Consider the following 23,432-nt stretch of genomic DNA (forward strand, 5'->3'; position numbering starts at 1 on the left):
AAAAATGTCATATTTGCAGGTTCAAGTTGCTCAGAAGTGCATTTTTATATCATCTGAATACCTTCAGGTTTGTTTTAGTTGTCATTCAAACTAATTGGAAAAAACAACAACTGGTTAACCAGTCAAATCTTTAAAGGTTGACAACTGTCGCTGACTTTTATTCTGCTGACCAAGTTCATTTCATTTGGTTATTTTTGGAAAATTTAGGCTGTTAGAAGGACAGTTTTGGTTAAATCAAAAAGGCAGCACACTCGAGAAGCATAACATCACCAATAAGATCAGTTATAGATGAAATGTTCCTTTTCTTGTCACAAAGCCCTCACTATTTAACGGTAGAGCCACTTTCTTAGACAGCTGAGGGCTGGAAGTTAAAGGTTGCCCAACAAGTTGCAAAACTGCAGAGGAAAAACAACAAATGAATACAAAGGGTGAGAAGAATGTGTCCCGTGGTTGGTTTGGTCACTGCTACACTATAATATCATCAATCAATGCAATCAAACAAACAGACTTAAATCTGGTGGAGTAGGTGAATACCTGCTCTTTTAATATGTAATTTATACACACAGTTACATTAACGGACACTGAAATACACAACCATGCCTGTTGTCATTCCTGCAACAGAAAAATAAACCACTGGCCACACATGGGTTTCAGCTCATTCATTTTAAAGCAACAATCCTTTAGCTGCTGTTTATCTAATCTCTTTGCATCTCCTGTGTAGTCGGGTTTTGTACATGAAAGGACTACATTTAAATCACATGCACTGTATATGAACTCTGGTATCTACTTTGTAAAACAAGATCTTCAGTTCTTTGGGTGTTTTTTTTGTTTTGTTTTTTTACAACTGTTTCAGGCAGCTAGCATTGTATATTAATTTCAGTACAGAAGGACAATAAATTAGTTCGTCATGCATTTGAAACAAAACAAAAAAGAAACGTCTATGATTTGCGGTAACAGAGCAGAGACCTTAGAAAAACTCTGGTATGGACCTTTAAGGTCTTGGTACCCACAGACTGGATATGTACCTGCATGGACACTTTTTTCAAAGAACAGTCGAGTCTACAACTTTCCATTTCTCTATTTATCGAAAAGAAAAAAAAATCGTCAAGGTAACCGTATCTTGAATCTAGATTTCGTACATCTTTGGAAAATCTTCAGTCGGATTTTAAGTAAGTGAACATTAAACTTTTCCTCTGATCATTAAAGCACAAATGTGAAAAAAGTCCTATTTTCTCTTCACAACAGCGATTTTTGTGAAACATCCATCACTTCTTAATTCCAGTGCATCAACAAAAAAACAAAATCTGAAGAAACAGTATTGAAACAGTAACAATGACAAGTGTTCATTAGTTTTCCTTTCAGTCCTGGTACATGTATGTGCTGCCACTGATTAGCTCGATGATACGTGATTTTACATGTCAGAAACATTTGAACCGTACTTTATACAATAATAAATAAACTCCTAAAACTGCTCCGCTGATGACAGAACATACAAAATGATCAGCCAGCAGTGTGATTGGTTACATGACTGATGTGGATTTAGAACAAACACTGTGTGTACTTACACCATGAAAAGAGTCTGCAATGCCACCAGCGTCCTTTGACTTTGAGACAAACTCTTAAACTTTTGATTTCCTGCTTATATTTTTCTTTAAATTGAGGAAAAACTATCACCTGCTTGTTCAACCTTCATACTAAAGCTTTATGATGTTGCACTGAGTGTAAAACTCAATCTAAAAAGGCCATTATTTCTTCAGGCTGCGCTGTGACATAATATCTTCATGTTTTATGTGTCCCTTTGCATCCAATTGAACATATTATCACATATTGTAGCTTGCTATATTTTGTGTGTTTGGAAATTTGAGGGTCCGACCTGAAGAGATCAAAACGTTTGTATGACATCACTGGACTGGCTGCACCTGCATTAAGTGATACTATGCCGTTTTGATTTCTCCATGTACACAAACCTGAACCCCATACACAGAAGTTTAAAAATGACATGAACCCCACTGTTGTAAATATCACTTTAGTTTCCTTCTACAAACCTCAAGCTAAATATAGAATAAAATAGTTCCCCAACTTATCTTAAAAGGCTAACTCTTCCCTCTAGTGGTAGATGTGACTTAAGCAGACTAATAGAGAGACTCGTGAAGAGTTCAGACATTTAATTAGATAACATCCCAGGAATTGCATGAGCAGTTTCCTCAGTGTCACGTGTTTAAAGCACCGCTGCGCTCACTCAGATGATACTGACCAGACTAAAAAGATGAAAGTAAGCAGATTATATCTTTTCCTTTTGAACATGATTAAAGAACACACAGTGACAGATGTGAAGCACCTGAGACCTGGATCACAGTAGAGCTGCAGACAGACTGAACATGTACTCATGAGCACCACCTACAGGTGAGTGCTGCTGACACTGGAGCCACCTGCAAGAGACAACTTCCCTATTTGCTATTTTTGAGGCTGTGGAGTACGTTTGTTTTTAAAGTTTTGTATTTTACATTTGAAACCAGTAAAACAATTAACTGGTTGGAGCTTTCAAAGAGCAGATTTCTTACTGTGTCGGTAACTGTCCTATTACTTTGCAGATTAAAGAAGGGAAGTCCTGATCATATTAGATTTAACCAGGAAAAAAAATAACAATAAAATTGGGGTTTATTGGAAGTTTACCTTGGAACTAGTAAACAAAAACAAAACAAAAAACAAAAAAAAATTGTAAATTAAAAATGACAAAAATTAAAACAAAGAAAAACTAGGTTACAAAATTAAATAGGTGCAAAAATTATTTTTAAAATAAAAGAAAATAGGTTTGTGTGATGAATAAGCAAAAGAAAGTTGGGAGGCGAAGTTTGGTCCCTACAAACATTTCTGATTATCATCCAACTGTTTACAGACAACAAAACCTGGGCTTTGTCTGAGGGTCACAGGCCTGAAAATGTTTCACGTAATGGAACGTTCAAACATGTAGAAAATGAGAAAGATTTTACACACATTTACAAAATCTTTCAAACTTAAGATTTGTAGTTTTACAGCGACAAGCTGAAATTAATTTTAATTTAAGGATCCACTGGAGGTCAGGGTGACAATTTTACTTTAGCAAACAGGTGGTCAATGTTTTCAAATGTGATATGTAATACAACCCAAAAAAAAATAACATATGTGGTGTTAACAGTGCAGCTATATTAATTTGCAGGTGGTTCAAGTGTCAACCTCCTTCTTGCGGAGACTCCTCAGCCTGCTGAGCGTGAATAGCGAGTTACAGTCCAGTTTAATGAGGTGCTTCACATCGGGGGGAAAAAAATGTGAAATTTGGGCTTGATGGTACCCACATATGTTTCATTTCCTTTTTTGTGAGTGTCCAGTATGTCATCGTCAAGGAATGTATGAAAATTAAGTAAATGAAGTGTGTCAGTTACTTCCACAGTCAAATCCCTTAACCCCTCCCACACAGCACAGATACACAAACACACAGAGAGAGAGCACTCTTCATCACACAAGCAAACAGCAGCGACTCTCTGTTACCTCATGTTATTCAAGGCCTGTGCTGTTCCCAGGCTTCACTGGCCCGCAGTGTCCTCACTGTGACTACGCAAACAGCCACAGCTTGTTGTTGGATAACAGTTAAATATTATCCAGATGACATCGATACTGTTGGAGATCCTTCCCTCTTTCTCTTCCAAGTGCGACTGCCGCCGTGACACCATCACAGTTTGCCAAACAGAGATTCCTGCTGACGGCTGGTTGTCACCCGACCTCAGGACACCACGGGGGTCATGTCCCATAGCTGCACACAAACATGAGACATAATCAGTTTGTGTAAACAGACACGACGCTCATGAAGTAGCTGCAAAAGAGATGTTTTTACTGGCGCTCTCTGATGTTCAGAGATGAGAAGTGAAACTGTCAGATATATGTAGTGTGTGTGAAAATAGAGACACCCCAATCACTCAGCTGTATAAAGAACACTAAAGCTACATTAGCAATGTTTTTGATGACATCTTAGTCAACAACAGTTGAAAAGCTGCTGTTGGCCAGTCCTGAGAGAAATCTCTGGTTCACAAGCTGCTCAGTGTTCTCTTCCTCTTTCATCTGCTGCAGTGAGTTTATCAGCGCTGCCTGAGCTCACACAGACCTGACAGTGTTTGAGAGACCCAAAACAAATGAGCTAAAAGAGTCTAAAAGCTGTGTTAGTTCTCAATTAGTTCAAGACAACAACTCGTGCTTCAACGCTTAGTCACTCCATTCAGGTTAAATATGCCACGTTTCCTAATGTAAGGTTTGATAACAGATCTATGTGCATCTGGATCCAAATGTGATCACAGTATACCACAACTACATGTGATAATTCAGAGTTGTTGTTTTTTTTTTTTTATCATGTTGCAGCTTTGCAACAGATTTAGTTTAAATTCATCAAGTTTTTTAAATGATCGTGTTTAAGGCGAGGAACACTGTTCAACTCGACGAAGGGCCCAAACCCTTTAGGGAGCCCAAAGGGCTGACTGACAAGGCAGGGACTTAAATGTAACAGGATACATATAAAACATACATAGGGGTTATCAATCAATGGGCTACCATGGCAGGCTGATTCAGCCTTCACCACACAAAATAAGAGACCAAAACAGGTTGAAAAAGCCGCTAACCTTAAACTGTCACCCCGTCAAGGTGTGAGCCCCCTGAATGTTACTGTGTGTGCCTGCATGCCTTATCTGAGACTCATGTTCCCGTACAGACCTTGATAACCTTGTCAGTGCCAGAGGTGAGCAGGTTTCCAGTGGTGGGCTCATAGTGCATGTAAACAATGCTGTGCTTGCTGTCGTGGAAGGTGGCTGTGGGCGCTCGACTGGAAGACACAAAGGCAGTGAAGGTGACTTTAGTTCGTGAGCGCAGAGAGCACAAAGAGGGTCAGTATGCGCCGACGACAGAGGCTGATTGTTACTCACTCCTCGTCAGTGATGGACTCGTGGCAGCTGTCGCACACTCGCACCTCGAACTCGAAGCCCATGAGGGGGATGGTGGAGCGTTTGGACGAACACTTGCCGCACACCGCCTGGCCGCACTTCCTACAGTGGTGCTGAGAAATACAGGAGGACTTGAACATGCCAGTTGTCACCAGCGACAGTCTCATTTCCCACCGGCAAAGGCAAAGTTTTAAAAATATTGGAAGCACAGAGGCTGTTTTGCAAGTCAGAAGTGAATCTCATGTCGTGGTTATGAAATTCTGAGTCATGTCCAAGTCCTGAACTTGATCTTTCAACTGCTAAATGAGTCACTCTTAATAATAAATTTAATGCATTTTTTTTTTAATTTTTATTTTAAAAGTTAATTTGCAGAAATACAAATTAAAAAATTTGTGCATGTCCAGCCATTGAGTAGACGGTCATGAATAATGCAAATTGTATGTAAAATATCTTCTGAAACAGGCTGCTGGAGGTCAGAGGTGAATTTGAGCTGTAAAAGAAGATGGAATAAGAAAAATCCGACAAACTTTAGTGAATAAAATGTCAGAGATATTTTTAAAATACCAAGTATTTAGAGTCAAAAAGGGTCACGGTAGACTAAAGTCCATTCATGTGCCGAGAGTCAACATCTCTGCTGCATATAGTCCATAGTCTCATGATGTTGTTGTTTATTTGTGTTTTAATTCTTGTGTTTGTGTCTATATGTATATAAAAGCTTATCCAACTGACTTAGCAAACAAAATATGATAACATTTAATCTTCTTCATTTCCATTTATCTACATACATGAAAGTTTTACATAATCAGCCGCCTGCAGGTTACAGTGCTACATAGTTGGTCCGGGGCCATTTTTTGTGTACAGTCCAGATCTTTGTGTCTTTTTTCCTCCAGTGCAGTGAAACAGAAACATGAGCTTCATCTCCAGAAACACCAACACTGCAGCGTGTGGCGTTGTTGCTTCAAAATGTTCCCAAAGATTGCTGTGCGGTCGAAAAAAGGGCTTTTACTACATCCGTGAACTGTGATCCCCACATACACACACACACACTCCTGAAATGAGTAACCACAACATGAAGCCGTTTCTGAGAATGAGGCAATAAAACAGCCACAGGATGTTTGTTCGCTATTAGTGTGGCAGAACTGAAGAATTTAGTGCATTTTTTTTGTTGCTATAAAGCTGTTTGGAATGAGGTTAGGGTGTGGTGGAGCTACAGAGCACTGAACATCTAAACTGTGGAGGTAGTTTTTGCCTCTGAAGATAAATAAAGATGTTTTATACATGAGTGAAATGAATGAAAGAGCATTAGCAGGTGTGTGCAGTACCTGTCGTAGGCCGATCTTCTTACTGTCCCACATCTGTTTGAAGTTCCAGAAGAAAGGCTGCTCGCACTTCTGACACGAGTCACTGTCCAGCCATTCTGGGGTCTGTGCACACACAACATTAAAAAATTATACAAGTTTCATTATCCTTTTCAAATGGATGAATCTCAATTTAAAGACAAACAACGGGGAAAAATAGTTAAAATAACAATTTAAACCCATTGAATATATTATTTTTATTACATTTTGGAAGCACAACAAAAGTCCACATTAACAAGCTTTAGAGGTTTTTTTGGGGGTAAAACAAAGTATAATTAAAGGAGCATTTCAGTGTTTTGGGAAACACTCATTTTGCTTTTTACCTGACACACAAGTGAGAACATTATTCTCATATCTGTTTGCAGAAGTCAGGACACGACTAGCCCAGTTCAGATGCTTTCTCTAAACATTGTATCTGATTTGCTTACTCTCTTACACAAACATTAGTGTAAAATGCAAAATTCCAGTCATAAACAAAGTTACAGGCTGGAACGATTTGTTTACAACTCTTCACTATAGAGTCTAGTCTTCATGCAAAGTTAGGCTAAGTAAGTCTCCAGCTCCTTATTTACCCCAGAGACATGACAGTGGTATAATCGTCTCATCTCACTGCGACAAAACAAGCAAATCAGCGTAAATGTATAATTTTTAAAAGGCAGCTGTACACGAAAGCGTCTCCTTAGCTGGGCCTTTTGGTAACCAAAGCACAGATTTAGCATGTTTTGTTTTTTTGTATACAATAAACATTCTGATGAAACCTAGATTTGAATTGTAAGTGTATGATAAATTAACTTAATATCTCCCAGCATTTCCCCTCGTCGCAATGATTACACTCTCACACTGAGCTGAAATGAAACGGGTGCAAAGGAATTAAGTAAACCAATAGTAGTTACTGGGTGTAACTACAGTTCTATGAGTAAGTTCGCATTTTGTTTCTTTCCCCGCCAACGGCACCTCCCGCTCTCCCAAAACAATGGTAGGCATAACACGAATCAGTCTGACCTCTTTCTTTAGTTTCTCTCCAGTTTGCTGCTTCGCTGATCAACCAGCTGCACAGCAAATGGTTTGGTACATCAGCTATTTGTGATTGTTTGGTAAACAACAACCACCTATTGATGTTATATTTAAGGTCGCCTTGAGGCATATCGGCTTCAACAGAAACAATGAGATGGTAATTTGGGCCAAACAACATGAAGTTGGCTCTGATTAAATAAAGAAGCAATCAAGTCGTAACTAACTGTGTGGAGACGAAGAGAGTACAGAGGGAGAAGGTGGAGCTCGACCGTGAGTTTGTTTGAAAGACAGAAAATCGAAGAAAACCCCGCTAATCGGGTGACCTTTCATGGCTCTAGAGCAGCAGGGAGTGCAAACATCAGCAGTTTATCCTGCATATTGATCTGCATCACACTACTTGCTCCTCTGCAAACAGGCGTGAAGATACACAGCACACATAATACACCTCTGTATTTTTCCATATAGTCTTCACGAGGTGCCACGAAGTGAATATTAACACGTGTTAAGTGTTTGTGTGGTCGGTTGACGTCACGCTGCTTCACCTCCTGTCGCGTTACGTCCATGTTCCAGATGACGATGCCTCCATCCGAGCTGCAGGAGATGAGCTGACGGGTGTGTGAGGCGTAGCACAAGCCCTGAACCTTCTCACTGCAGCGAACAGACACACACAAACACACAAACACATGAATAGGAATATGAATGTGAAAGGAACCGTTAACACCGTAGGGGAGCCATGTTTAGTTGGAGAATAAACATCATTGACGACAAGTGACCTCAGTGACCATTTATCTCCGGGGCTTTAATAATGACCATCGTGACCATGAGAGCGAATCTAATCAATCTCAACAATGTCATAATTTATTAGACAGAATATAAAGTGCTGCTGCCAGAAAAACTGCAATGGGTATTTCCCCAGCAGAATTAATAAAAGATGTAGAGTTGTAATCCTCATTTAATTCCTAATTACTGAAAACAGTTACATATTTTGGCGGCTATTCAGAGAAGTAAAAAGCTTGAGATGCGATGGTTTTTAAAATCAAAGTAAAAACTTTTTTATACACTGTTTCAACAGAGGAAGTCTTTCTTCAGCAGTTTTTGATTTGCTCTTAATCAGTACAATTAAACAGACTTTTTTTGTACATAGACATGGTGATAAAACTACAGCTTTATTAGTCCTCTTAAGAAGACAGAGAACATATATTTAAGGTTTCTGTCCGTTTAAGTTTGTGATGCTGCACAAACATGTTAATCTGACAACATTCAAATTGGAACTGAGCTGTGTGTCACTGGGTTCATTTGAAAGCAACCTGACGAATATTGAAACTTGATATATGACATTGACATGTAAGGTGCTGTAGTTTGGTAGACAAACACTTAAAGATTCCCTCAGATGATAAAAAATGACAAGTTAGCCATTGAACACGCATAAAACACTAAACTATGAGGGGCAATCAAAAAGTTCAGAGACTGCTGTAGTTTGTGTGAACGGAGTGCAGCCCCGTGACATGCACGAGCACGGGGAGGCTGTAACCTTCATGTTTAAGTAACGTCACTTGATCAACATCCGAACCCGAGTTACACATGTTTTTATGGCTATTGGTCCGGTGATTTGAACACCTCAATTTTTTGGGGATCAGAGAGAAGTCACAGGGAGCTCAATCTGGTGAGTAAAAGTAGCTGGAGCCGAAACTTCGTCTTGTTCGAGAACACATTTGCAGTCGTGCCCCGGTTTAGGTAGTTTGCACTTAATGTTTTCCCTTCCACGTCCCAGAACATCATGGCAGAACCTCGTATTGACAGTGTGATCCTGGGGGACAAGTTCACGGTGGACAACCTTTTGAACGTCAAATAAAACCCACCTGGTTGCACACCTTTTCCAGTTTTGGACAGAGACGTTTTGCCCCTCTTGCAATGCGAAAGTCACTCAAAACACCTCTCCTGACTCATTACTTCATTACCGCAAGCTTTCTGACGCATCTCAAAGGTCTTGGTTGCTGATTTCCCAAGTTTGACATTAAATTTGATGTGCGCTCTCTGCTCAAGTCTAGCGTGAAATTGCAGATGCGCCTGGATCAAGGCTGATAAACACGTTTGTAACTCAGGTGCTGATGTTGATCGAGCGATGAAACTTGGAATACTCATGAAAGTTATAGCATCACTGTGCTCTGTGTACGTCGCTCTGCTGAGCCACATTCATACATAACAGGAACACTTTTTGAAGTCTCCTCTTAGTACAGTATAAATAGATCAGTAATGTGAAGAACAACACAATTACAATCTATCAAAGCAACAAATAAAACTACAACTCCTCAGTGTTGTTCACTCAGGTGAATATTTGCTGTAGTCTGAGAGAAACCCTGTGGTTCTTACTTGTGTCCCTGCAGTTCGATAGCGGTGCCTTTGCGCCCTCCGATGTCCCACATGATGATGGAGTGGTCGGAGCTGCCGGAGAACAGCACCCTCTGGACCGGGTCCCAACACAGCGCCGTCACATTACCTGGGGAGAAAACACAGGGACAAATATGAGTCCCACAATGCAGGTCAAACAGCAGGCAGAGATACAGAGTATTTCCACAGCTCTGAGGATAAATCTTCTCAGGAATTATTTATGATCCGCTGATCATGCTAAACAAAATGATTATTTTAGGATCTGGGTTGGAGGGCCTGAAGCTATCGTGCACTGGCTCACACAAGGCTTGTTTAATTCAGTTGGAAAACTGTATTTCTTCTGTCTATGATTTTATGTGTGGACAAGATAAGTTTTTGATCTGATCTCCTCAAGGAAATCAACTTTCTTATCTTTGTTAACAACTAATCAAATGTCACAAAAAAATCTTTTAACAAACTCGAGGTCACTGTTGGTCGCTATGAACTCAGATGGATCTTTATCCTTTAACTTCAACCACCAAGCTGTAAAAGACATTCTTCATTTGCCTCCTTTGTTGAAGCAGATTCCACAGTGACAGCCAGCAAAGATTTTCTTGAACCTTCAAGACCAGCAAAGATTTACAGCTCTTTAAAAGTCCATCTGAACTGGCTCAATAAAACTGTAAGCTGCCTGAGGACAACAGAGGTAAATCAGCACCAACTATTATGTGAATATAATGCAGCTACTGTAGGAACCCTGATGGTTTATGTGAGGTTCTCTAAACACAGAAGAAATGATTTAAGCATTGAGATTGAATTTATTTCCAATGGGAAGCTGTTACACCCAACTGATGTATTTCTGCAAAATAGTTATAACGTTTTCATTGGTGGGTTTTATTTTGCTAATTTTTAACACAGTTCTGTAAAGACAAGAGTATTAATAAACAGTCATTACCAAACTATATTAAAATAAAGTCTGTTTCTGTGATTTACGTTCAGTAGCAGCTCCTCTCATTTATATCAGCAGGAGAAACAAGCAGCCCAAGAGGAACACAAGGGGAAGATTAATTCATTCTCATTAACTCATTTTTATGAGAATCATGAGCATATGAAAGCAGAACGTGAAGCAAAAATGATCCAAACCGTAGCTGGGAGGCAATTTGGGAAACCAATTATTTTTTTTATATTTGTTCAGAAATCTGAATAAATGTGGTGCAAAAACTGAACAACAATGTTGTAGCAAAGAGAGACTGCAAGAAGTCAGAGCTTCATTAATACTACAGCTCCAACTACAGATTATCATCATAAAGGATTACATTTGCTGGTTACTTTATGGATTAACAGAATCAAGTTTAGGCTCTAAAATGCCATAAAATAATGAAAAATGTCCAATATAATTTCCCCGAGCTCCAAGTGGCATCAGTAAATGTTTTGATTTGTCCATACAGCAAATCTAAAGCCAAAGATATTTAATGTACAATGACAGACACAATCAAATAATTGATCATCTTATCGATTAATCATTTCTGCTCCAGTCCATTTCTGTGTGTGTGTGTGTGTGTGTGTGTGTGTGTGTGTGTGTGTGTGTGTGTGTGTGTGTGTGTGTGTGTGTGTGTGTGTGTGTGTGTCAGCGTACCAGTGTGTCCTTTGAAGGTGGTGACCAGGCTGCAGCTGTCCTGCTCCAGCTTCAGGATAGTCACCTGACCAGACTGGTCCCCGACAAAGGCGTGTCTGGTCTCCACGTCGAACCTGGGTTAAGATTGAGGTCAAGGAAGAAGAAGAAGAAGAAACTGTGTCCTGCTGGAAAACTGCTGATGCACTCATTTAGATACTTAACTGTTACTGAACAAGCAAAATCCTCTCTGCAGTTTAAATGCAGTAACTGAGCTGCACATTTTACTAAATGTGTGAACTATAAATGTAAGATTTGAGTCAAAGCCTATTGTAAAAGCATCAACAGAGTTATAGTGTGTCAGTGGATGTCTCTCAGCTGTTTAAATATCTTCAGTCAGAGTCCTCCCCTGACCTGGTTCAGTCACAACAGAACACAATCATTACAACACTGCCTGCACAGCAAAAGAGGGAACACAACTGCGCAAAAGATAACCTAATTATCCTATCCAACCTAAATGCTCCTTCTAAAAAAAAACACAATAAACATCTAATTACTGCGACTGGAATCTTCAAGTTTCTTCCCGTTGAAACAATTACAAGTGAGCACAGATGAGCTGCTTTACCAGTGAAAACCACATTTAAAGATGTAGATGGGTTGGTCCTGTCCTCAGTCCCACTGTAAACCCATCAAGTGTCTATCAACCCTCAACAACATTCAGAAACTCAGTCAAACAACATCTGAAGTCAAACATGTTGAAGCTTTCATTAAAATAACCCCATCAGCATGCAACAAGAGCAGCAGGCTTTTATTCCACCTTTCAGTAAATCACTGTTTTGCTAATAAGAAACCTTCAAAGCCAACCTTCTCCTGTGCTGCCAGATGTTTTGACATAAAAACATGAGGCTGCACTGACAGTAAACTAGGCATGGTCGAGATATTAGAATTTTTTAACAGTCATTAAAATCATAATAAAAATAAAATAATAAAAGCTAATAGTATATGCAATCAACTTGTCTTAGTAAATATATTTTCTTTGTTTTTACCAGTGCCTTGTTTTCAATACCGCCAGAAGGAGGCGGTAAAGCACCTAAAAGCTGTTTGCTGTCCGAAAGAAGAACACGTTAATACCGGGCTCCGGTGGCACTGCGAGATTTGATGCTACAGTCCAAACAGCAGAAACATGCAAAGACAACTACAGCTGGTAAAACTTTCTGTGTGGAACTCACTCAACAAAATAATGGAAAATGAGATAAAGCTAGCATATCATTAATCTAGAACAGCTATTTAAGCATTTAAGAGCGAAGCTGCCAGCAGAAGGTTCATAGATCAACAGTAACCGGTGAGTTTTGTCACCAGACAAAGTAAGTTTGATGTGGGATGTGCAGAGCAAACATCTTCATCTTCATCTCAAAGATGAAGCTAAAGACATGCTTTAGATCATCTTCATCAAAGGCAAGAGATTTGGACATTTGATGGCAATTGTTGAGCCTGAGTTTACGACGTGAATGAGTCTCTCTCTAAGTATGCATGTGTGCAGCATGGTGGTCTTTGAATATTAGTTGAATGGTTTTGAGTGACTATAATACAGTACTTTTGCCTAAATGCTCATCCTACAAGACACCTGAGAGCAACATAAGATTCTTCATATTTTCTGATTGCATGATCTAAAACTATTTTTTTTATCGTTATGCGATCGGTGTAGCTTTAGTTAATAAATGACTTTAGACTTCTTATAGGCTTCATGTGAATAGTTTGAAAAGCAGGACACTAACATGTTGCTGAAATAACTGTAACCTGGACATCTAAAACACTTAGTAGAGAGAGCACTGATTTTCTTGCCACATTGACCACACAGGTTAGCATGTTGAGTCGAGCAGGATGCCAGCAGTCGGATGACCTCATGGCAGGCTCATTGGTATGGATCGGCATCGCTGCTGAGCGCTTGCAGCCTTTCATCTGGCCGTTACAGAAACCTACTCAGACCGTTTCCTTGACAACAGCATGACTGATGCCTATTGTTAGCCCTTCCCATTAGAACAAACTGGAAACTAATCTCAATTGCCCTGTCTTCTGCTGCTGTGTCCTTAAAATAGACTGTGTTGTCATAATAAAAGATAGATGGTTTTACTCAGTCTAAAGCCCCAAACATGGCTCGTTGCTCCGGTTATGTCCACTCCACTGCATTTAGCGAGGAGCTTTGCTGTCTGGTTCACTGAGCTCACTCTGAAGGGTCAAGCAGCCTGCAAATCAGCGCGGCAGACGCTGGGAGGGGGAGCGTGAAAGGATACTGTAGTCCTGAAACCCAGGCTGTGGTGCGATACGTTCCCAGCTGCTGGCCGCTCTCCGAGCAGTGCCAAGTGAAGTTTTTGTCCTGGCTGGTGCTCAGCAGCCATTCCATCTCCAACACAAACAGCACCACTGTCACTCTGCCTTGGTGGGCTGCAAACACACAAACATACAATAATACATGAGATGGGATTTCACTGTCACTTTTAATCACAGTGAAACGGTCTACTCAGAAATTGTCAACATGGTAGTGCAATCATTTTTAAAAAGAGAGTGTGAGCAATATATTTGACATAGTGCATAGTGCTTATGTAGCTATTTTTTGTTTTGCTTTTTTACTTTTTCTTTTTCGGTCAACCTGCTGAGGGACAACGGGTGCAAATTAGCTACTAGCTAAATCGAGTACAATAACTTTAAATTGTGCGTTGCCCTTGCAAAAATAAACAATAAAATAAATATTGTACACTTAGTGTCACAAGAGTACACATTTAAACAGCCTATTTTGGTAGCCAAAGGATGGTATCACCATTTAATATAATGGTCAAGCACCACTGCCTTCTTTAAGATATCTCAACAAGAAATAAGGAGGAAGTTGCTCCTTAACATTGGAGCAGAAATATTTGGTGGTGCTCTGGTCCGCTTAATTCAGAGCGAGTTATACTCAACAGAAAGAAATGAATCATGAAGACAGAAAATATTCTTCAGGCTGCACGGTTTTGAAACCTTAAAGTACACAGAGTTGAGGGGACATTATTAGCAGTGAATTGTCCTGGAACTACCACATAGCATAATAATAGTATTAAAAAATCTTAGATATTAAGTTGACTTTTTAAGACCAACTATAAAGACATAATAAATATATGTGACAGCAGCAGGAGAAATTGTAATTTTTATGTTCAATCAAAAGTTCTTATTTTTGGAAAGAAAACGCCAAAACGCGGCACAGTGGTGCAGTGGTTAGCATTGTCACCTCACGGTAAAAAGGTTCCGGGTTCGAATCTGTGCCTGTGTGGGTTCTCTCCGGGTACTCCGGCTTCCTCCCACCATCCAAAAACATGTGTCTCAGGTTAATTGGTGGTTCTACAAATGTCCCTTAGGTGTGAATGCTCTTTGTTTCCGTCTGTCTCTATGTGTTGGCCCTGTGATAGACTGGTAACCTGTCCAGGGTGAACCCTGCCTTCGCCCAAAGTGAGCTGGGATAGGCTCCAGCCCCCCCGTGACCCTGTTCAGGATAAAGTGGGTATAGATAATGGATGGATGGAAAACACCAAAACGCCTGTATGAGCCTTTTTTGAGGGAAATATTTGCATCTTTTAAATAATTCCATGATCCCAGTCACATTGGTACCACCACTAAAGTCAGACATTTTCACATCAGCATGCAGAAAGTTTAAGACCTTACACAAGAACATATTATGGTACTATCAGGTCAATAACTGCCATATTAATAACACTTTGATTTACTTTTTCAGTATTCATACACTGTCTTCACACAGTATCTAGAACCATTAATTAGAGATTCACGAAACCATGACAGATGGTGTGTAATATAAAGCAGTGCAAACCGTCTTTGAAAGCAGAAAAAATGACAAACAACAATGAGTAACATTTGGGAAAACAAAATAGCGGTATTGCTTTTTCTATTGTTATTAATGCAAAATGCAAATGAAACTTTACTCTATCTGACAGACAGCAGGTTCTCCTGCTACACTGACAATAAACCAAAGAGCAAGGCACGCTTCAGAAAATGTTGGATTAGAAAAATGTGTTTTCTTTAAGAGAAGCATTTTTGTTTTTCTTTTCTGCCTGTCGGAAGTCTGTTGAGTGTTTTGCTTTCTGAATATATATATATATATCCTAACTAAATCTCTTACAAGCCTCAATATTCAATATGAAAGCTTTGTCTCAGCTCATTGTTCCACGCCGACACCCACACCCACCCACCCACACACACACACACACACACACAGCCTGTCTCACCCTGGTAGGTGCGTGCTGGGGTCATCTTGTTGTAGTCTTCTGACAGGATGAACTCCTGAAAGACAGGAAGTGGAGCGAAATCTTCACAGTAAGCAAATCCGTACATGGTGGAAATAACTATGTTTCTGTGTTTTAAAGTTAATTTATATTTCAGACATATTAAGTGTTTCAAATAAAACAAAGTCAGAGATTTGTTAAGATTCTTGTGTTTCACATGTTTTTTACAGTTACACCTCTCACATGCCAACTGCATGTTTGTTAACAGTATGTGTTCTTGCATAAAATGTATAAACCTTTAAAAAACATCTTCCTGTGAAAAATAACTACTACTTTATAAAAAATGTAGATGCAAATAATCCAAGTAAAAAAATCTGCAGGCCTGTTTATATTCCAGAAAAAAAAAAAACAGTTCTTGGTCTGACATTTCCTGCAAGGACACCACCATTACTAAAACACTTGTGGGAACTTGATGTTTTGAGGCTGTTCTGAGATGAAAAATCCTGAAAGACGTTCTGTTACGTTACTGTCTGACTTTGTGTTGGGTCGACTTCTTCCAAAACAAACGAGTCCCGCTATGAACTTCTCAAACAACAAAACAAAAACTGGACAGTAAAAAATGCTGTATCTTAGAATAGACTGACCTGCACTATTTGGTGTCATAATAAAAAAAAATAAGACTCCCAGTCTTAAATCTTGTTGGCTGCCACTAGAGACTGCAATGTGCATTATAACGTATTGGTTATTTTGCAGTTTTGAAACTTTACAAGTAATGATCTTTGGGTCATTAAACTCAACAGGGTTCATCCTCTGGGAACGAAGAATCTTCTTGGCAAATTAATCAGTGTTACATTGTAATATTTTGTCCTGAGGGAGTCACCAGAATAAGGCCTATGAAGTGTCAAAGGAAAGGGGAAAAAAATGAGGATTCATCCTGTGAGGAACTTTGTAGTATTTAGATCTGTCACAGACCAAAGTGTTGGTAAGGTGGAAGATATGACCAGATGTTGGTGTCAGAAGAAAGAGATTCAGTATAAGCTCTGGGATCATCCTCTGGGCAACATGAATACCCAAAGAAAATATCATGCTATCCTGATACTGAATAAACACACAATATACTAAAGCCCTCCACACTAATGTGTAGTGTAATGGTTGTAATTGAGGGCGCTAACAATTTTCATAAAATACTGATTCCATTGTATAAGTCAAAAATCATGTGATCTTCCTGTCGAGAGACTGATAAATATACAACCTACTGTTTGACATGTAGTGATTACGACTGAAACAAACAGAGCTCTGTCTCAGCTGAGGAAGGAAAGAAAGGCCAGAGGGTTTGTATTTGAAGGGGAAGCAGGTTGGTAGTTGGACTTACACAGATACTTCCCGTGTCCATCCCAACAGACAGCCTCCTGGTCTCCGGGTTAAAGGACATACAGGAGCACGACGCTGGAGACACAAACACACACAAGAATAAGTGAAGACTCTGCCTCTGTGTGTGTGTCGGTTGTTGTTATCTGAGAAGAACTTTGCAGCCTAACTAGAGATTCTTTTACATGTAAATTAGCATGTTTACGATCGTTTCTTTGTTACAGTGATTTCTGTTCTCCTCTCAGATTTCAAAGACAATGAAACTATCTACAACAAATATGGTAATATGGTCATGTGATCACAACTGAGCAAACTTCAGCCACTGACAAAAAAAATGACTTTCTTGACCATTGTTTTGCATCAACACCCAGAAACAGATTACAATATATCGGCTATTTGGTTTTTAACCCGTTTTTTTTTTTTTTTTTTTTTTTTTTTTTTTTTTTACAAAGAAATAATGAAAGCTTGGAGAATGTTTTAAATGTGGACATTTAAGAACTGCAGCCAAGTTATTCACTGAGCAGGACAATATCGCTTCTAGTGATCTGATTAAAAAGATATAATAATTATGTACATTTTCTGAATTACCTCAATCTGAATTTTGGTCTTTTTCTGCTGCAATTTTCTTGTTAGTCAACATACACATGAAAATCAGCTGATACTGTTGCCTGGATTTATCAGTCCAACATGCGCTTCATGACCTCTTCAGTCCTCATCACTTGAGCTTAACACTGAATGTGTGTTCAGCAGTGTTCAAATATGTGGTGGTCCTGCAGAGGAATTGTTTTCATGGCGTTCAAAGGTCTCAAAACAGCCACAAAGTTGAATTAGTGTCCTTTTGAAACAGTCTCAGAAACACGTCAACATTAAGAGTTTTACAATGAATACTGCTAAAAAAAAACTCAAGCAATTTTGCTCCTCCAGTCAGTGTTGATGTAAGTCTCTCAAGCAGAACATATTTGGTTTTTTGTTTGGCTTCTGACACTTAAAAAAAAAAAAAAAAAAAAAAAAAAAATTCTTGTCACCTTTGTTTGAGCAACATTTGATTAAAAGGAAAACTGACAATTGTTTTCTTTATCCTTTATACTGTAGGTATTACAAGTTTCACATTTGAATATTTGTGACTGGGATTATAACAATAAACAAATGGCAGCAGCTTCAGGTAAAAAATGACAAAACCATAGACTGCTGGGAGGTCATCAAACTGCAGTTTATTATAATTTTACTCTTACATAAAAGAAGCAAAACATTTTTTTGCTTTGAATCCCTGGAGAACTACTTTTTGTTAAAACCCTTCTTAAATTATTTAACATAGAGAAAATGGATGTACTGGAAATAATTTGGACGTTTACATTGACGTTTCAAGTATAATGGATAGCTGTTGCAATTTCCTGAATATGTTGGCTGTTTTTGAACACAAAACAAATAATAAATGTGTCACTGCAATTTGACCTCATTTGAAAGTTTCAAGAGAGAAAAACACACAAGAAGAAGTTGGAGAGAAACACAAAGATGGGAGAGATGTTTTGTCCGTATGAAAAACTAATTGGCCCTAGATTCAAATGAAAGGACTCAATTAATTCTGTCTGGATTTTATCACAGTTTTCAATCAATATTTGAGCTCATTTCTGCCACTTCTTCCTAAAACTGTAAATTATAGAAGCAGAGATTTGCAGATACTCAATTCAGTATCAGTAAGCTCAAATGTTTAAACATATGCAGCCTCTGGTCCTGCTATTGTTAGTGACACATCTTGCTGACGGTAGCATGGGATTTCCTTCGGTTGCACAACTGGACGGACACGAGGACGAACCGTCCCCGACGCGCAGCACTGCAGCAGTGAGAGGAGCAGAGTGATTGATCGCACAGGAGCTCAGACGTTTCAGGAGCACGTAAACTCCACGCTTTCATGTCACTCTGATAAGACGAGTCTGTGTGATTCATTCTGTCCATCGTGATGAGAGGAAGTGTGTCCACAAACAGGACTGGAAAACAAGTCTGTTCCGAGAAGTGTGGTTTCTTTCTGAATAACTTTGCATACTCAAACAGATTTGTTTTATTTGGAAACACTGAATAAGCCAGTCATTCTGCTTATTCAAAGACAAATACTGTCTTTGTTTTTGATACAACAAACACAAACAGTGGAGACAAAAAAAATGCACATATTCACATGTTGACAAAAAAAAAAGAGAGCTATAGATGACTTACATGACATTGTGTGGTGGACGCTGGGCCAGTACTGCCCGCTGTCTCTCTTCAGCCATATCCGAATCGTCCTGTGGGGGGAAACCATCACATTTTAGCCTTCGTCACATGTAACGTGAGGTCGGTTGTCGGTGCGTAGCGTTTTCCAGTCACTCTGAGCTAAGAGTAATAAGCTGCACACCTCCCGACTGTACTGTAAGTGAACTTCAGTTTGCCATTCGCCAACACTTCACTGAAAATGGGACGACAGGTTGTGAACCTGCTCTCAAATCCTTTCTCTGTTGATGTGGAAGAAGAACAGGTGGAGGAGCAGGTGGAGCCATCGGCCGCTCCCACTGCCTGTTCATCAGGGGTTTGGAAGTGGCAGATATCCCCAAAAGAGGCAACATGTAGGAAAAAATATGTACTGTACATACACTGATGAGCCAAAACATTATGACCACCCCCGCCTGCATGCAACTCAACCTAAGGCCTCAGCAGCAGATTATTTAAGTCCTACATAGACTTCCAGCACATCACCCAACATCCTGTTGGCAGTTTGTGGTTTGTCTCTCCTCAGATCGCTGTCAGGAGGCCCCGCAGGGGGACGCACCAACAGTCACCTGACTGACGATCTGGCCCTCGTTAGAGCTGCTCAGGTCTTTACACCTGCAACGTTCGCCCCGCCGCCAACACGCCGACATCAACAACCGACCGTTCATTTAACGAGAGTCTCAACGATACTCGATTTTTGGGGCAGATGTTCGGGCCCGATACCAATATTAGGTTGTAAGAAAAAATACAAAATCTGATACAGATATATATCAGCCGATATTCTTCAAATATATAGTGTGTATGCGGTACATGTAAACAGAGTTTTTGAAATGATCCAACAAATCTATCAAACGCTTCTGAAACATGTGAGAAATGTTTTGTAACGAAGTCAGGATATTTTACAGGTTATTGTCCACTCTGACATCAGTGCACTGAAACAGCAAACTTCACTGGAAATGTATAAATTAATTTATAAAGAACTATAAAACAGACACACACGCACAAATAGACCAATTTATCCTTTATCCAAAGCATCTTTTTCAGAATTTTGTTTATCATATCAGCGCATATCGGCTAACATAAACTACGTTAACGATATATCTGTGACAGGCCGATATCAGCCGTGCTTTACATTTAAACTCTAATATGTTCCCGACTCTGGGGAGCATCGTCGTTTTGAGATCATCAGTGTTATTCTCTTCATCTTTGCGAGGTTGAGTGGTCCTAATGTTTTGGCTCATTGATTTATGACACCAAACAAGATAAGACAGAGATCCAAGATGACTGACAGTCACCTTTAGAGCTGCAGTGATGAAGTGATTAGTTAATCAACAGAACATTAATTGTTAAAAATTCTAATAACCAATTAACCATTTGGAGTATTTTAGTTTAAGAAAAAAACCTGGATTGCTGCTTTTTTACTTGTGAATATTTTCTGGTTCGTTTAGTCCTCCATGATATTAAATGTAACCTTTTTCAAACTGTGAACCGTGAGTAAGGACAACATATGACATTTTAGACTGCAGCTTGAGCTTTGGGAAACCCTGGTTGACATTTTACATATTTTTCTGACATTTTAAAGACCAAACCACTGATCAACTAATCCAGAACATAACCAATTAATCCATAATGAAAATGTTCCCTATTTGCAGCATTACTCAGCTCACTTCAAGACTTAACAGCTGACCTGACAGCTATTCTTCAGCACTGTGTACTTCTGAGTGACATTTAATAGTGGTAAAATATAACTACTGCTTCCAAAGCACAGTAAACGGTGCTCGTTACATATGCTTACTTGAAGTACAATTTATGAGCTGCTCTCTTGCTCAAATGTTCCAGGAGATGTCGTTAAAGGACACAATAAATGGTTTTGCATCCAAGCTATGGATCAGCTACTGTTTACATTATTATATACAGCTAGATTGAATGGGGTACAGTGGTTACACAGGCATTACAGCACATATAACCTTTGCACACACTCACCCTGCAGCACCTGCAGATCTCAATAGGCTGGATACACACTCTTGGCAACCAAACAACACACACACACGCACGAGGGAATAAACTAGAGGGTTTTGAATACCTGTATGTCAGGAAGCTCCGTCCTGCAAGGCACCATTTAATGTCGTAACATGACAAACAAACCAATAAGACAAAGTGCATCTTGGAAACCTCGTATTTATTCTGAATGGGTCCATTTTGGTAGCTGTACCAAGCTAACGTCATACACCATCTTTAAACTGGATTTTTAATGTATTTATTCCCCCTGACGTTAACTAGTCAGTAATAAAACGACTGAAAGAGCCTGACTGACTGTCGTTAACTAGCTTGTTATGGTGTCAGCTGACACTTCAGTAAAAGAAAAAAAAATGTTGGGGAGTCCTTATTCCTTCTTCCAGACGGGGACATGAGGACACATGAGGACACATGAGGACACATGAGGCTCATCAACACCGACAGTGTGAGCAGAACAACGAGGCAGGTACCAGCTGTAAACCAGGACCCCTCGTGTCCGCCTCGCGCCCAGCTCACCTGTCCTCGGACACGCTGATCACGCCGTCCTCTTTGGGGATGATCACCGCTGTGCTCACGACCTCCGGGAAAGCCTCGATTTTGCTCAGCAGGCAGGGCTTCCGAGCCTGCGGCTGGGGCTGAGTTTCGGCCGCCATGAGTCGGTGGTGCACAAACCTCCGTCTGCGGTGCTGGCTCCGGGAAACATAACCCACCGCGGTCCGGCGGCGGAGCCTCGGGTGCGGGCTGCTAGCTAGCTGTCAGGGCAGCGCACTGTGTTGTGACGGCGGCCGGCGGTGCTGCCAGTCAGCTGACAACACACACACACGCACACAAGCATTTCCGCTTTACAAAATAAAACTTCCTGCCAAGTTTCGCTGTTACCTTTTCAAAATAAAAGCTATTGTAGGCTATTTTCAGCCGGGTACAAATGTGGCAATGCGGTTGATGATGATTTGGTTTCGCAAATTGGTAAAAAAAAAAAAAAAAAAAAAAAAAAATTCACTTTATTTTAAGTCCTATTTCAGTATTTAATTCAACTTTTAATTACATGTTATTATTTCATTTGTGTATTTAACTGTCTATTTATTTATACAATTTAGATGGTTGTATTAACTAGTGTCCCCTTTTACCCTACTTTACTATTACATTTCATTTTTAACTTCTACCCTGCCTCTGCTATTTCCTCATTACTGATGTGTCACCTATGACACATGTGTCACCTGGTCTTGTTTATCCTGAGTCCTTTATTCATAAAACTGTGCAAGAACAGGACGCACTGATGTGTGAGAGACCTTATTCAAAGAAGGGAACCAGGCCCAGGACTCCCACTATTCACATTTATTGTACTGTTATCTTACTACGTCTGAACTGTTTTAAGGGCTGTTGGCGGACTTGCCTGCCATTTGCCAACCCTGAGTGCCTATATAGGTGACTATGCCGTATACATCATAAAGTTGCAGCACTGACTACTTAATCAACCTAAATAACAATGATTTGAAGTCTGTGTTTGCTTATTTTCGGAAGCTTGACACATTTCACTGATGCACCAAAGAGAGTACTCAATTTGTGTTCCGGTTCCTTCACAATAAAACCTTGTACTTCTGGTTATGACTTTCATAGTAAAACCCTGACAGATAATCAAACAGGCTATGTTTTGGTAACATCTTGATTCACGTATTGTCGTTAAACAAATAGGTAATTACTGTTGTCTATGGAGTCTAAGTTAAGTGGTGTGTTAACATCATAAACACGACAATGTGACAATGTATAAAATAGCCCACTTAACTCCAGTAAGCTGTCTGCTAAAAGTGGCAAAGGGCAAAAAATACATTTATTTCCTCTTATACGTTATCTGGACTTCAGAATAAAGGCCTGGAAGTGGTGTAGTAAGTTAAAAAGTACACTGTTGAAAAAAAACGTTTATCCCATATTTTTGATGTCATAAATTGTTTTAGAAACTTGGACTTTAGTAATAATGATATAAGTGTAGAATTACTGGAAAAATGTTACATTCATAATATAAAAGACACTTTTTTAGCATCAAGAAAGCGCATATTGGAAATAAAAAATGTTCGTAGATAAATTAGAACATAATGAAGTTAAAAAAAGAAAGTACAAACCATTTGTACTGAGAATATTTTTACTTTAATCAAGATGTATTTGTATGCAGATCCTAATCATCTATATAAGTAAAATTAATACCACAAAAGAAAAATGTAAAAGATCTGCATTCATG

General features: G+C 39.5%; 1 protein-coding gene across 1 annotated transcript; it reads right to left on the reverse strand.

Moving 5' to 3' along the window:
* Positions 1–513: 513 nt before the first annotated feature.
* Positions 514–22,018, reverse strand: wdfy2 (WD repeat and FYVE domain containing 2). Its single transcript, XM_069720832.1, has 12 exons — positions 21,716–22,018; positions 19,154–19,221; positions 16,950–17,023; positions 15,581–15,635; positions 13,604–13,754; positions 11,337–11,449; positions 9,704–9,830; positions 7,876–7,981; positions 6,284–6,385; positions 4,944–5,074; positions 4,735–4,843; positions 514–3,787 (listed from the first exon to the last, which is right to left on the reverse strand). The coding sequence occupies exons 1-12, from the start codon at positions 21,850–21,852 to the stop codon at positions 3,758–3,760; spliced, it is 1,203 nt and encodes a 400-aa protein (XP_069576933.1). The 5' UTR covers positions 21,853–22,018; the 3' UTR covers positions 514–3,757.
* Between the last annotated feature and the right edge of the window lie 1,414 nt (positions 22,019–23,432).

Source organism: Brachyistius frenatus, unplaced genomic scaffold, assembly GCF_029030835.1.
Source record: "Brachyistius frenatus isolate BFR_SWC_R1_liver_20210118 unplaced genomic scaffold, ASM2903083v1 Contig_252, whole genome shotgun sequence".
NCBI lineage: Eukaryota > Metazoa > Chordata > Actinopteri > Embiotocidae > Brachyistius > Brachyistius frenatus.

Excerpts from the sequence above, each read along its gene's own strand:
- wdfy2 (XM_069720832.1), bottom strand. The coding sequence starts at position 21,852 with ATGGCGGCCGAAACTCAGCCCCAGCCGCAGGCTCGGAAGCCCTGCCTG. Across the intron at positions 13,755-15,580 it reads CCCAGCACGCACCTACCAGG|CCCACCAAGGCAGAGTGACA; the intron begins GTGAGACAGGCT and ends GTGTGTTTGCAG. Across the intron at positions 6,386-7,875 it reads TGGACGTAACGCGACAGGAG|ACCCCAGAATGGCTGGACAG; the intron begins GTGAAGCAGCGT and ends GTGTGTGCACAG.